The sequence below is a fragment of the Phyllopteryx taeniolatus genome, chromosome 15 (genome assembly GCF_024500385.1).
Source record: "Phyllopteryx taeniolatus isolate TA_2022b chromosome 15, UOR_Ptae_1.2, whole genome shotgun sequence".
NCBI lineage: Eukaryota > Metazoa > Chordata > Actinopteri > Syngnathiformes > Syngnathidae > Phyllopteryx > Phyllopteryx taeniolatus.
Window position 1 is genome coordinate 22,562,129 of NC_084516.1, and position 14,992 is coordinate 22,577,120.

Genomic DNA, 14,992 nt, shown 5'->3' on the forward strand with positions numbered 1-14,992 from the left:
CCAGGTGCTCGCCTTCAAGCCCCACCTTCAGGCCTGGCTCCAGAGGAAGGCCCCGGTCACCCCCAGCCGGGCAAGGGAAACCTCGATCCATTTGTTTCTTTCTTCATAGGGGTTTTTGGAGCCGTGCTTTGTCTGGTCCTTCACCGAGGACCTGTTTTGCCCCAGACAACTTAGCTCCTAGGATCATTGGGACGCACAAACACCTCCACCACAATATGGTGACGGCTTCCAGGAGGGGGGAAATGGGGTTGTATATTGTATATACTCGTGAATTGAGCTGTATCTTATCCACAGGACATCATGCGACTTATTTATTTATGATTATTAATATTTATTATTACAGTAATTGGTTCATACTTGATGGGTGGGCAGGCACTTCTGAGCGCCACCTTTATTATACAAGTGATTAAAAAGCCTATTTTCCATCTCATGTCACCTTTCAAATCATATTCATATTAAAAGAATGTTTACATGGATCCCCTAAATTGGTGCATCTAGTGTATGTATATTTAATGCACATGTTGGTGGCATGAAATACAAGTAAAATGATGGCGAGTAAATGTCAACTATAGGAATCTGAATGAAAACACACAATGTTGATTACAATTGCTCGAGGTGGCGATAATGATCACGATATGATAACTATTTGCTCACCTTTCAATCTCACTTATTCTAGAGTGTCCTCCTGGTTCATATGGTTACGGATGCCGGCAAGTGTGTGACTGTCTCAATAACTCCACTTGTGATCACATCACTGGTACATGCTACTGTAACAATGGCTGGAAGGGAGCACGCTGTGACCAAGGTGAGCAAATGAATTTCTATTGGCTACAGTAATCCCTCGCTCTATCGCGGTTGATGTATTACGGATTCATTGCATCACTGATTTTTTTTCTTTTTTTTAAAGGTCAGTGTAGTGCAGTTACTCACCTGCTCATCCTTGATACGGTCAGCTTCACAGGCTAAATGATTTAAATGTGGCGGCAATGATTCATAGAAGGTCAATTGGGCTCTTGTTCCTAGCAGAAAAACACACCTTACTACTGAGTATATGCAACTTAGACATTTGGTAAATCACCAAGTTGCTTGACGGTGCAAAGGACATGGCCGGAAAGTAACTGTTTAAAACACAATCCACAGTCAGTTATTTTGTATGAAATAAATTCACAAATACCAATCTTAGCCTGACAAATAGTTAATGCACACACTCATAACAATGTCGACTGGAACAAATGCAAATAGCGATCAACATTTAGCTTTATTTTCTACAACTACAGTACTGTAGTTTAAAACGTCACCGCAATGAATTCTGGGTAGCTATAATGCTTTTTGCTGACTACATTGGTGTAAGGAATGCTGCAAATGATTGTTCACACCATGTCCACATGGGCTGTTGATCAAATCACTCAAACAGGACATGCCCAATAGGCATGTGTGTGTGTGGATGGTGACCTCAAGTGGACCAACAATATACCTGTACCTCTCTAAAGTGCAGTTTCACAAATCAGCATTGAATTGCATATATGAAACTTAGAAATGTATCGAGTCGTATAATAAATAGTTTGGTCACGACGTCATGGATTCCATTGACTGAAGAACGTAACCCCCCGCAATCAACGAGGGTTTACTGTGATATTCATTCTACACACATGAAAGGCTGAACGTTGACACTGCTTTCTCATCCTGTTGTCTGTAGCCGGCGTTGTCATTGACAGCCTCAACACTTTCACAAGTGCTGCAGTGCAGGTGGACACCTACCAAATCGGAGCAATTGCAGGAATTATTGTACTGGTGCTGCTTGTGCTCTTCCTCCTCCTCCTCTTCATCATCTACAGAAAGAAACAGAAAGGAAAAGAACCCCCCATGCCAGCAGTGACTTACACTCCCGCCATCAGGGTGACTACTGACTACACCATCACAGGTACCATCACAACGTACAGTGTTGACTTGGCAACCGTGCCAAAATATATTTTTTTAATTTTAGTGAATGTAGTTAATGTAAAGGACAAAGACGTTACGACAAAAACAATGAGATAAGACACTAATAATTTTTGCCCTTCGTTTGTATATGTCCCACTGGATTATATTAATAGGGACGAAGTGACTGCACAATTACGTCAATAACAATTTTGAGTGCAGTCCTATACAGTCCGATAGGCCAACACGCTCCTATACTTTCTAATTTTAAACGAAAGGTGGTGACATTTTTTACAGGTAAGGTACATACAGTACTTTAGATTTATGGTCTGCGTTCTGCAGGAACTAGATACTAGATTTAGGAACTAGATTTGACACTGTCACTTAGGCCTGTCACGATAACTACGATATCGACTTATCGTAATTCGGTACACCCTTGCTGGTGTTGGCTCCGTCCAATACTCCACACTCCACAGCCTTGCTCCATATGCAGCAAGTAGAGTCACACAAGAGAGACACTTTAGGGAAAGTTAACTGTTTGTTGTTGCGAGCTAACAAGCTAGCCTGCGAGCTAACGGGTTAAACTCAACAGCTCGCCCCACCGCGGCAATGTCGTTTAAAACATCAGCGCTTCGCTCCACGTTGTTCTGTGTGTCAGTCTTCGATTAACACAAACACGGGAACGTTAACTGTTAATAAGCACACTTCAGTGGCACACGTTATTCAGCCACTAGTTGACGACAGCGAATGTCGACATATATTTGATTGACAGGTGAAGGACTCGTTTTCAGCGGACCAACCACACAGTACCCGAGTCTACGTGGATACTTTTTTGTCATTCCGATTTAAATCATTCCGATCGCTAGCCAGCTGTTAACATGTGACGAGATCTATTCCGATCGAGTGTATACACTAGATTTAATTGGAACAGTCGTGTGACATGCGCACTTCGTCGTGAACGTCATGTCATTTATCAAGATGGAGGTCCGTCGTCTATTCATCACAGTAGTTGGGATTGTGCCCTGGGATTGGCTGGCAACCAGTTCAGGGTGTACCCCGCCTCCCGCCCGAAGATAGCTGGGATAGGCTCCAGCACGCCCGCGACCCTAGTGAGGAGAAGCGGCTCAGAAAATGGATGGATGGATGGATGGATGGATAGTTTATTGGATAGGGATTGTTTTTGTTTATTTTAAAACAACTTATGATTAAAAACAACTTATAAGTAGTTAAAAACAAGATCTCTGTCGGGACCCACCATATTTACGGCGTGCGGAAACGATGACATCACCCCGCATTCATGTTGAGAGGAAGCATGCGCTTATTATAATCGGAATAAAGATGATTCTGATTCTGATTCTGAATAGAAGGTTCCATATAAATCAGGCTAGTCTTGCAGCACATCACAGGTCTACTGTCATTTTGTAAGGTTTTGCAAGCAGCAAGCATTAGGTGGACGCAAGTGCAGGGAAGGAGGCAAGGAAGGCAGGAGTTCAGGGGAATATTTAAAAAAAAATAATAATAATAATAATTCCAGGCCTGGAGTTGGGGCTTGAAGGAAAGCGCCTGGTGGCCGGGCCTGCACCCATGGGGCCGAGTGCAGTGGGCCCCTCCCACCTGTGGGAGGGGCCATAGGGGTCGAGTGCAGTGCGAGCTGGACGGTGGCCGAAGGCGGGGACCTTGGCGATCCGATCCCCGGCTACAGAAGCTGGCTCTAGGGACGTGTAATGTCACCTCTCTGGCAGGGAAGGAGCCCGAGCTGGTGAGGTCGAGAAGTTCCGACTAGATATAGTTGGACTCGCCTCCACGCACAGCTTGGGCTCTGGTACCAGTCCTCTCGAGAGCGGTTGGACTCTCTTCCACTCTGGAGTTGCCCACGGTGAGAGGCGCCGAGCAGGTGTGGGCATACTTATTGCTCCCCGGCTCGGCGCCTGTACGTTGGGGACGAGAAGGTAGCCTCCATCCGCCTTTGGGTGGGGGGACGGGTCCTGACTGTTGTTTGTGCCTATGCACCAAACACCAGTTCAGAGTACTCACCCTTTTTGGAGTCCTTGGAGGGGGTGCTGGAGAGCGCTCCCGCTGGGTACTCCATCGTTCTGATGGGGGACTTCAATGGTCACGTGGGCAATGACAGTGAGACCTGGAAGGGCGTGATTGGGAGGAACGGCCCCCCCCCGATCAGAACCCGAGCGGTGTTCTGTTATTGGACTTCTGTGCTCGTCACGGATTGTCCATAACGAACACCATGTTCAAGCATAAGGCTGTCCACACGTGCACTTGGCACCAGGACACCCTAGGTCGCAGTTCAATCATCGACTTTGTGGTCATGTCATCGGACTTGCGGCCGCATGTCTTGGACACTCGGGTAAAGAGAAGGGCGGAGCTGTCAACTGATCACCACCTGGTGTTGAGTTGGCTCCGATGGTGGGGGAAGATGCCGGTCCGACGTGGCAGCCCCAAACATATTGTGAGGGTCTGCTGGGAACGTCTGGCGGAATCCCCTTTCAGAAGGAGTTTCAACTCCCACCTCCGACAGAACTTTGCTCATGTTCCGGGGGAGGCGGGGGAAATTGAGTCCAAGTGGACCACGTTCCGCGCCTCCATTGCTGAGGCGGCCGACCGGAGCTGTGGCCGTAAGGTGCTCGGCGCCTGTCATGGCGGCAATCCCCGAACCCGTTGGTGGACACCAACGGTGAGGGATGCTGTCAAGCTGAAGAAGTAGTCCTATCGGGCCTTTTTGGCCTGTGGGACTCCTGAGGCAGCTGATGGGTACCCGCTGGCCAAGCGGGATGCAGCTTTGGTGGTCGCTGAAACTAGGGCATGGGAGGAGTTAGGTGAGGCCGTGGAAAAAGTCTTTCGGACGGCTTCGAGGAAATTATGGTCCACCATCCGACGTCTCAGGAGGGAAAAGCAGTGCACCATCAACACTGTGTATAGTGGGGATGGGGCGTTGTGAGTCGGTGGAGAGAATACTTCGAAGACCTCCTCAATTCCACCGACACGCCTTCCCATGAGGGAGCAGAGTCTGGGTTCTCTGAGGTGGGCTCTCCTAACTCTGGGGTTGAGGTCACCGTTAAAAAGCTCCTCGGTGGCAAGGCCCCAGGGGTGGATGAGATTCGCCCGGAGTTCCTCAAGGCTCTGGATGCTCTGGGCTGTCCTGGTTGACACGCCTCTGCAACATCGCGTGGACATCGGGTACAGTGCCTCTGGATTGGAAGACTGGGGTGGTGGTCCCCCTTTTTAAGAAAGGGGACCGGAGGGTGTGTTCCAACGACAGGGGGATCACACTCCTCAGCCTCCCTGGTAAGGTCTATTCAGGGGTGCTGAGAGGAGGGTCCGTCGGGAAGTTGAATCCCAGATTCAGGAGGAGCATTGTTGTTTTCGTCCTGGCCGTGGAACAGTGGACCAGCTCTACACCCTCGGCAGGGTCCTCGAGGGTGCATGGGAGTTTGTCCAACCAGTCTACATGTGTTTTGTGGACTTGGAGAAGGCGTTCGACCGTGTCCCTCGGGTGGTCCTGTGGGGGGTGCTTCGGGAGTCTGGGGTACCGAACCCCATGATACGGGCTGTCCGGTCCCTGTACGACCGGAGTCAGAGTTTGGTCCGCATATCCGGCAGTAAGTCGGACTCGTTTCCGGTGAGGGTTCGACTCCGCCAAGGCTGCCCTTTGTCACCGATTCTGTTCATAACTTTTATGGACTGAATTTCTAGGCGCAGCCAAGGCGTACAGGGGGTCCGGTTTGGTGGCCTCAGTATTGCATCTCTGCTTTTTGCAGTGGTTCTGTTGGCTTCATCAAACCGTGACCTCCAACTCTCATTGGAGCAGTTCGCAGCCGAGTGTGAAGCGGCTGGGATGAGAATCAGCACCTCCAAATCTGAGACCATGGTCCTCAGTCGGAAAAGGGTGGCGTGCCCTCTCCAGGTCGGGGATGAGATCCTGCCCCAAGTGGAGGAGTTCAAGTATCTTGGGGTCTTGTTCACGAGTGAAGGAAGAATGGAACGGGAGATTGACAGGCGGATCGGTGTAGCGTCTGCAGTGATGCGGACTTTGTATCGATCCGATGTGGTAAAGAAGGAGCTAAGCCGAAAAGTGAAGCTCTCGATTTACAGGTCGTTCTATGTTCCTGCCCTCCCCTATGGTCACGAGCTGTGGGTCGTGACCGAAAGAACGAGATCCCGGATACAAGCGGCCGAAATGAGTTTCCTCCGCAGGGTGTCCGGGCTCTCCCTTAGAGATAGGGTGAGAAGCTCGGTCATCCGGGAGGATCTCAGAGTAGAGCCGTTGCTCCTTCACATCGAGAGGAGCCAGATGAGGTGGCTGGGGCATCTGATTCGGATGCCTCCCGGACGCCTCCCTGGTGAGGTGTTCCGGGCACGTCCCACTGGGAGGAGACCCCGGCGACGACCCAGGACACGCTGGAGAGACTACATTCTTCGGCTGGCCTGGAAACGCCTCGGGATCCCCCCGGAAGAGATGGATGAAGTGGCTGGGGAAAGGGAAGTCTGGGCGTCCCTGCTAAAGCTACTGCCCCCGCGACCCGACCTCAGATAAGCGGTAGAAGATGGATGGATGGATGGATATTTTTCGCCACAAACACTATACAAAGGTACGGGATAGCAGGAGCAAAAAATACTCGAATGACAGAAGTCCGAAAGGTAGGATACAAACTGAATAGATTAGCAGGGGGAGCTCACCGCTATAGACAGGCAACAGGACACATGAGTACATGCAACATTTGTCAGTGGTCAGAGACCAAATGAAAGAAAAACGGGCAACGAAATACAGACTGACGAGACAACAAGGCACACCTGAACAAGACACAAATGGATGGAGAGAGCTACTGTAAATAGCTAATACACAAGGGTAGCAGGGATGACAAGAACAGGATACATAGAAAAATGAACCAAAACTAAATCACAACATAAGGAAACTAATAATCTTTATGTCATGTTAAACCAAAAATTAAAAAATGGATCATGTTACAGAGATCCATTAGATTTTTGTGGACTCATGCTAAGGCAGCTCGGATTGATGGGACTCACGCAGTGCATGCTCTAATCATTATTTCAACATTGTTCACTTTTCAGATGCTCATCTACCAAGTGACCTTCACCCCAGTAACTACTTCTCCAACCCCAGCTACCATACGCTGACCCAGTGCACCAGCCCGCAACATAATAACTCTCCATACGGAAAAGTACTGTATTTTTTTATACATAAATATACATCGGATGACTGTTCTGTATAGGTCATTTTAATTGTATTTTTGTACTTTATAGGCCAAGAATAAAATGTTTGTGAACTTAAAGAATGTAGAAGAAAGAAAGAGATATCCTCTTGCTGATGCCACTGGCACATTGCCGGCAGGCTGGAAACATAGGGACTGCTTCAATGAACTGGGTGAGCAATAAACTGTACGTTGGCTTTAGTTGAATTGTTCACTCCACATGAAAGTTTCAACATTTCCACTGCACCCGTATGGATCATTGAATATTGTATCCCACTTCAGCTGTCAGTATTTTTTGTACATATAACACAGGTCATAGTTTGGATCCCATAAATGAGTGTGCTTGTAACAGTATTCTAATAATTTACTCCTCCCTGAGGCGTCACCATATTGTAGTAGAGGGGTTTGTGTTTCCCAATGATCCTATGAGGTCAGTTGTATGGGGCTTTATGCCCGCGTTAGAGTCACCCATGCCAAACAGCTCCTAGGTGAGGGACCATACAAAGCATGGCTAAAAAAAACAAACCTATAATGCACACTAACATTGGAAGGTGTTTCCAAGAGAGGGGCAGAGCTGTAAACTGATCACCACCTGGAGGTGTATTGCCCCGATGGTGGGGAAAGATCCAGACCCAAATGTATTGTGAGGGTATGCTGGGAACGCCTGGCAGAGTCCCCTGTCAAAAGGAGTTTAACTCCCACCCCTGACACGACTTCGACCAAGTGTCCTGTGGGAGGCCTGGGACATTGATTCCAAGTGAGCTGTGTTCCGTGCCTTCATTGTTGAGGCGGTCAACCGGTGGCTGCAATCCCCAAACCTGTTAGTGGACACCAGCGGTGAGGGATGCCGTCAAGCTGAAGAAAAAGTCATATCAGGACTTTTGGGTTGCTGAGGCATGGGAGGAGCTCAGTGAGGCCATGGAGAGCAACATCTGGACTGCTTTGAGGTAGTTCTGGTCCACCATCCAGCGTCTCAGGAGGATAAAGAAGTGCACCATTCACATTGTGTATAGTGGGGATGGGGCGCTGCCTACCGCGATTCAGGACATTGTGAGTCGGTAAGGGAGAATACTACTTAAACCTCCTCAATAGCAGCATCTGGGGACTCTTAAATCGGGCTCTCCTATCTCTGGGATTGAGATAAAAAAGCTCTCCAGTGGCAGGGACCCAGTTGTGTATGAGAGCCGCCCAGAGTTCCTAAGGGCTCCGGGTGTTGCCCAACTGTCATGTTGGATAGACCTCTGCAACATCGCGTGGGCATTGGTGATAGTTCCTCTGGATTGGCTGCCCGGGGTGGTCGTCCACGTTTTTAAGAAGTAGGGTGTGCTCCAACTTCAGGGGGATCACACACCTCAGCCCCCTTGGTAAGGAGGAAGGTCCGTCTCTGTCAAGAAGTCAAAGGTCCGTCAAGAAGTCGAATCTCAGCTTTATGAGGAGCAGTGTGTTTTTCATCCTGGCCGTGGAACAGTGGACAAAGTCAACACCCTCAGCTGGGTTCTAGAGGGTGCAAGGGAGTTTGCCTAACCAGTGTTTTGTGGTCTTGGAAAAGCCATTCTACCATGTCCCTCTGGGAGTTGTACGGGGGGTGGTTCAGGAGTGTGGAGCACCGGACCCCCTGGTACTGGCTGTTCGGTCCCTGTATCACCGGTGTCAGTTTGGTCTGCATTGCCAGCAGTAAGTAGGGGTCGTTTCCAGCGAGGAATTGACTCCGCCAAGGCTGCCCTTTGTCACTGATTCTGTTCATAACCTTTAGGGACAGAATTTCTATGTGCGGCGGCTGAGGCGCTGAGGGTGTACAGTTTGTGGCCTCAGTATTATGTCCCTGCTTTTTGTAGATTATGTGGTTCTGTTGGCCGCAATCTTCAACTCTCGAGTCTGAAGCAGTTGGGATGACAATCAGCACCTCCACATCTAAGGCCGTGGTCATCAATCAGAAAAGGGTGGAGTGCCCTCATCAAGGATCATTAAGTCTGGTTCATGACTGAGGGAAGCACGGAGCACTTTGTTGCAGTGTCTGCAGTGATTTGGACATCTGCATCTGTCGTGGTGAGGAAACTCTCCATTTACCGGTCGATCTGCGTTCCACCCTCACATATGGTCACAAGTTGTGGGTCGTGACCTAAAGAACAAGATCACGAATACAAGCAAACCAAAATGAGTTTCCCCTGCTGGGTGTCTGGGCTCTCCCTGGGAGATAGGCTGAGTAGCTCAGTCATCCGGGGGTCTCAGAGTTGAGCCGCTGCGAGAGGAACCAGATGAGGTGGCTTGGGCATCTGGTTAGGATGCCACTTGGTGAAGTTTTCCAAGCTTGTCCCATTGGGATGAGGCCCCCGTGGGATGACTCAGGACAAGCGGAAGAGTCTGGGATTCCCTGCTTAAACTGCTACCTCCACAACCTGACCCTGGATAAGCGGAGGATGGATGGCTGGATGGATGGATGGATGGAGCAGATGATTGGCCTTTGCAGTCTTGAGGTCTGGCCCCCCAAAAAAGGAATGATGAGACACAACGGAACAATACAGAACACTGCATTCAGTGTCATAATCCTCCCCACCTTTAAATAGTATTTTGAGATCAAAGCATTTGCTACAGAAGGTAAAAACATTTTTTAGACTTAGCTCTTTATTATTTTAGGCGAGTGTATTGTATGCTATTGGCTCGTATTCAAAGCAACACTTTTAGCATTGAAATGTTCCATTAGCTCATTTTATGGAGAACAGTCCAATTTTCATATTTGAAAATACACATATTTGCGCACACCCATAACTTTAGATAAGTATTTTTATCTTTGTTTATCTTATTTTCTTTGATTTTATCATCTTATTCTATTTATGTTTCACAAGTCTTGGGACTTATTGGACTAATCTCGGACCTCAGGTATCCTATTTTGTGCCATATCATGTGTAAATGTGTGTTGATATGACAAATTCCTTGAATGATAATGAGCCCACATGTCCCAATCTTCCAAGGACATGCAACACAAAATCTTAAGGTTGAAAATGCATGATCACACTCTTAGCTAACCACAGTAGCGACAGAACTAATTTCACTTCCATTTATTTCTTCCTGTAAACCAGGAGCTTATGGAGTAGACAGAAGATGCATGGGAAAGTCTCTGCGAGGTAAATTCTGAAGATAGACACGCTGAAATTAGCCACTTTTTGCCAGGTTAATGCTGATTGTTTTTCACACTGTTTCATTGTGCAGACCTGGTGAAAGGCATACCGTATCATGGAAGCTCCAGCTCCCTGAACAGCTCTGAAAACCCATATGCCACTATCAAAGACCCCCCAATACTGACAACGAAAAACCCTGAATGTGGCTATGTGGAAATGAAGTCACCCACCAGACGGGATTCACCCTACGCTGAAATCACTAGCAGCAGTAGTCTGATCAATAACAGGAATGTCTATGAAATTGGTGAGGAACCAGTGTTGGGGGAAAAAAAAAAATCTTTTTGATTACCGTGTATAAAAATAGCATCCTGGAAGTCCAATCCCTTGTATTTTTACTTGATGTAAATCATGTCAGTTAATAACGTTCACCCAATGTAAGATTCACTAACGAATGGACAAATGGAAACTAGATCTAGAGTGAGTTCCAAAGCAAAATGCTTTACTGCTTTATTTGATTACATTAGTGCTGTCGCCATGTGTACTGCAGTTAATGAGTTTCTCCTAGTGCGCCACAGCCTGCAAGCATAAATGGGCATCGAGAAGAAACCGTCTTCATACAAAATTGAAATCTGACACGTTTTATTTGCACTGTCAATCCAAAACTCCGTTTTTGAATTTGTGGCCAAATATTTGGGCCATTTTCTGTTTCACTAACTTTGCTGCTCCAACGTTTTTAAAGAGCGTGTTTCCGTTAAGCACGAAAAAACAATAACGCACAGTTTTAAATAAAACAAATAAATCAAAGAGTGCGGAGAAAAATCATGAATGTGAAAACTGAATCAGCAAAGTTAGTTAAATACAAACTTTAGCTACGATTTGTTGCTAACATCTAGGATTTACCACAGGTTACATTTTGATAGGATGTGTGTAACTACAGTAATCCCTCGCTGTATCTCGGTTCCCTTATCACAGGTTCAGCGCATTGCTGATTATTATTATTATTATTATTATTATTATTTTTGATATTGGTCGTGCAGTAATTCACCTGCACATTTGCTGATACAGTTAGCTTTATTGGCCATATGATTCTAATGTGGCAACAGTGATTCATATGGGGTTAATTGGGCTCTTATTTTTGGCAGAAAAAGAAACCTTACCGAGTAATACACACACATACATTTGGTAAGACACCAAATTGCTTGAGAATACAAAGAACCGAACCGGAAAGTGACTGTTTAAAACACAAGCCAGTCAAAGGTTTATGAATTAAAATCACAAATACCAACCGGTGGCACTGCGCAGCTGCCTCACAGTTCTGAGGACCCGGGTTCAAATCCGGCCTCGCCTGTGTGAAGTTTGCATGTTCTCCCAACGCCTGCGTGGGTTTTTTTCTGGGTAGTCCGGTTTCCTCCCACATCCCAGAAACATGAATGGTAGATTAATTGAAAACTCTAAATTGCCCGTAGGTGTGTGAGTGCGAATGGTTGTTTGTTTATATGTGCCCTGTGATTGGCTGGCGAACAGTTCAGGGTGTAAAAAGCCTTTCGCCCAGAGTCCAGCACGCCCGCGACCCTAGTGAGAATAAGCCGTACAGAAAATGGATGGATGGATGGAAATACAAACCTTACCCTGACGAATATCTAACGCACACACTCATTACAATATCGACAGGAACAAATGCAGGTGAAGAGCAACGTTTAGCTTGATTTTCTACAACCACAGTACTGTAGTTAAAAACATCACCGCAATAAATTCTGGGTTCCCATGTTTTTTCACTGACTACATTGCCAGGACCTTCAGTGTGAGAAACGGGGCCAATGCTCAAGGCATGAAATTGCCTGTTTTTATTTTTATTTTTATATATATCAAAAGATAAGAGATTAGCAGTTCATCTTTTATTTCCAGGTATCACATTTGCTCGCAATTGTGTGACTCAAACATTTGCATTCTTCTTTTGTGATGTTGTAGACTTTATATGCAGTAACATTTCTCGGCATAAATACAGCGCCGTGAAAAGGTATTGGCCCCCTTCTCAGATTCTTAGATTTTTGCATAGTTTCCACACTTCAAGATTCATCAAACAAATGTAGACATCAGACAAATAACCCATAACCCAAGTGAACTTAAAATGCTGTTTTTAAATGGTAATATCATTTATTAAGGGAAAAAAAGTATTCAATGTTACCTGGCCTTGTGTGAAAAGGTAATGGCCCCCAAAATCTAATAACTGGTTGGGCCATTCTCAGCAGCAACAACTGAAATCAAGCATTTTCTAAATCTGGACATGAGTCTTTCACATCTCTGTGGAGATATTTTGGCCCACTCTTCCTGACAGAATTGTTTTGATTCAGCAAAAATTGAGGGTTTTCGAGCATGAACTGCCTTTTTAAGGTCATGCCACTGCATTTCAATCGGATTCAAGTCCAGACTTTGATTAGTCCAGACTCCAAAACCTTCCTTTCGTGTTTTTAAGCCATACAGAAGTTGACTTGCTGGTATGTTTTGGATTGTTATTCTGCTGCAGAACCCAAGTCCGCTTCATTTTGAGGTCACGAACTGATGGTTGATCATTCTCCTTCAGGATTTTCTGTTAAAGAGCAGAATTAATGGTTCCATCAATCACAGCAAGTTGTCCAGGTCCTGAAGGAACAAAGCAGCCCAAGACCATCACACTCCCACCACCATGTTTGACTGTTGGTATGATGTTCTTTTTCCAAAATGCTGTCCTCCATTTACGCCAGATGTAACGAGACAAACAACTTCCAAAAAGATCAACTTTCATCTCGTCAGTCTGTATAATATTTTCCCAGAAGTCTTGGGAATCATTCACGTTTTTGTTTGTTTGTTTGTTTGTTTGTTTTTCAAAAGTAAGACGAACGTTTATGTTCTTTTAGGTCAGCAGTGGTTTTCGCCTTGGAACTCTGCCATGGATGCAGTTTTCACCCAGTCTCTTCCTTAGTTGTTTCATAAACACTGACCTTAATTGAGGCAAGGGAGGTCTGCAGTTCTTTAGAAGTTGTCCTGAGGTCCTTTGTAGCCTCCTGGATGAGTCATTGCTGTTCACTTGGGGTAATCTTTGTCGGTTGGCCAGTCCTGGAAAGGTTCACCACTGTTCCATAATTTCTCCATTGAAGGTTAATGGCTCTCCCTATGTTTCGCTGGAATCCTAACGCTTTAGAAATGGCTTTGTAACCCTTTCCAGACTGATAGATGTTTTATATATATATATATATATATATATATATATATATATATATATATATATATATATATATAGGCGGGGTACACCCTGAACCGGTCGCCAGCCAATCGCAGGGCACATACAAACAAACAACCATTCGCACTCACATTCACACCTACGGGCAATTTAGAGTCTTCAATCAACTTACCACGTATGTTTTGAGGATGTGGGAGAAAACCGGAGTGCCCGGAGAAAACCCTTAAAGCTACTTAAAAATATGAAATAATATACACATGAAAAGACGTTTCTGCATTTGGAGGTGAATCAAATTTCTGTTGGGGGTTTATTACTCTATTACTGCTGGTGTTGCTACAAATAACAACTTGGAAATTGCAGAGAATTGTTTTAAATTGAGAATGACTGTCTTGTCCTGAGCATTTCTTGGACTTACAGTACGTCTGTTGTCTAAACACTTACAATACTGTACGCGGTGTCCCCTATGGTATGGACTCTAAATGCTTTGAGTCCCCAACTCTTCGTGAGGGATAAGTAATTGAATCCCCCAAAATATTCATAATTGCCTATTGATGCCACAAGATGAGCACTACTTTTGTCAAAATGAAGTCCCTTAACTCACTTCAACATAGTTTCTTGGCTCCAAGTTTCCATAAGATGGCAGCAAAGCACTACTTTCATCTGAATCAAGTTCCTCGAGGCAGCACGGTGAATGACTGGTTAGCCTCACAGTTCTTATGTGAGTGCGAAGGGTTGTTTGTCTATGTGTGCCCTAATTGGCTGGTGACCAGTTCAGGGTGTACCCTGCCTCTCGCCCGCAGTCAGCTGGGATAGGCTCCAGCGCAGCCGCAACCCTAGTGAGGATAAGCGGTATGGAAAATGGATGGATGGATGGATGGCTGGATGAAGTACCTCAACTCATTTCATCGTAGTTTGTTGACACCATGATGCCACAAGATGGCACTAACACAATCATTTTATTGATTGGGCCTGAGCTGCGTGGTGACGTAGCCCTCCGCCGAACTTCGTCCGGCTCGCGATCCAAAAGCCTCTTGTCGATTTTTACGGTGAGAGCGATGTGAGTGTCCAAGTCGGTCGGCAGGTCTAGCGGGACCAAATGACCCTTGACGACGGGGGATAGTCCTTGAAAAAATGCATCGAGTAGAGCTCTATTATTCCACTGACTGTCAGCTGCTAGAAAGCGAAACTCAATCGCGTAATCTGACACCCTGCGCTTGTCTTGGTGTAAGGTGACAAGGGTGCGAGCTGCCTCACGATCTGGTGTGGAAAACTGAAAAATCTGCTCCATAGTCTTTACGAAAAAAGCCAACGAATGACACGCGGCAGAATTGCGGCTCCGTTCAGCAGTAGCCCATGCCTCCGCACGACCAGTCAGGTGGGAAATGACGAAAGCGATTTTTGTCCGCTCGGTGGGGAAGGCAGCTGCCTGCAGCTCAAAGTGGAGTTCGCACTGAGTGATGAACGACTTAATGTTCCCAGAATCTCCAGAGAACCTTTCCGGTCGAGAGAGCTGAGGG

At 46.4% G+C, this 14,992-nt stretch overlaps 1 protein-coding gene across 6 annotated transcripts in view; it reads left to right on the forward strand.

Moving 5' to 3' along the window:
• The window catches only part of megf10 (multiple EGF-like-domains 10), an 81,880-nt gene that overhangs the window by 62,846 nt on the left and 4,042 nt on the right, over window positions 1-14,992 (forward strand). For 4 of the 6 annotated variants that reach the window (XM_061799529.1, XM_061799531.1, XM_061799532.1 and 1 more), the window contains 6 exons: window positions 677-805; window positions 1,697-1,921; window positions 7,003-7,112; window positions 7,195-7,315; window positions 10,220-10,264; window positions 10,350-10,562. In XM_061799529.1, the coding sequence (XP_061655513.1) occupies window positions 677-805; window positions 1,697-1,921; window positions 7,003-7,112; window positions 7,195-7,315; window positions 10,220-10,264; window positions 10,350-10,562 (843 nt within the window). Of the gene's footprint in view, window positions 1-676; window positions 806-1,696; window positions 1,922-7,002; window positions 7,113-7,194; window positions 7,330-10,219; window positions 10,265-10,349; window positions 10,563-14,992 lie in introns of those variants that run through there. The other 2 variants (XM_061799534.1, XM_061799533.1) reach the window with 2 other exon arrangements.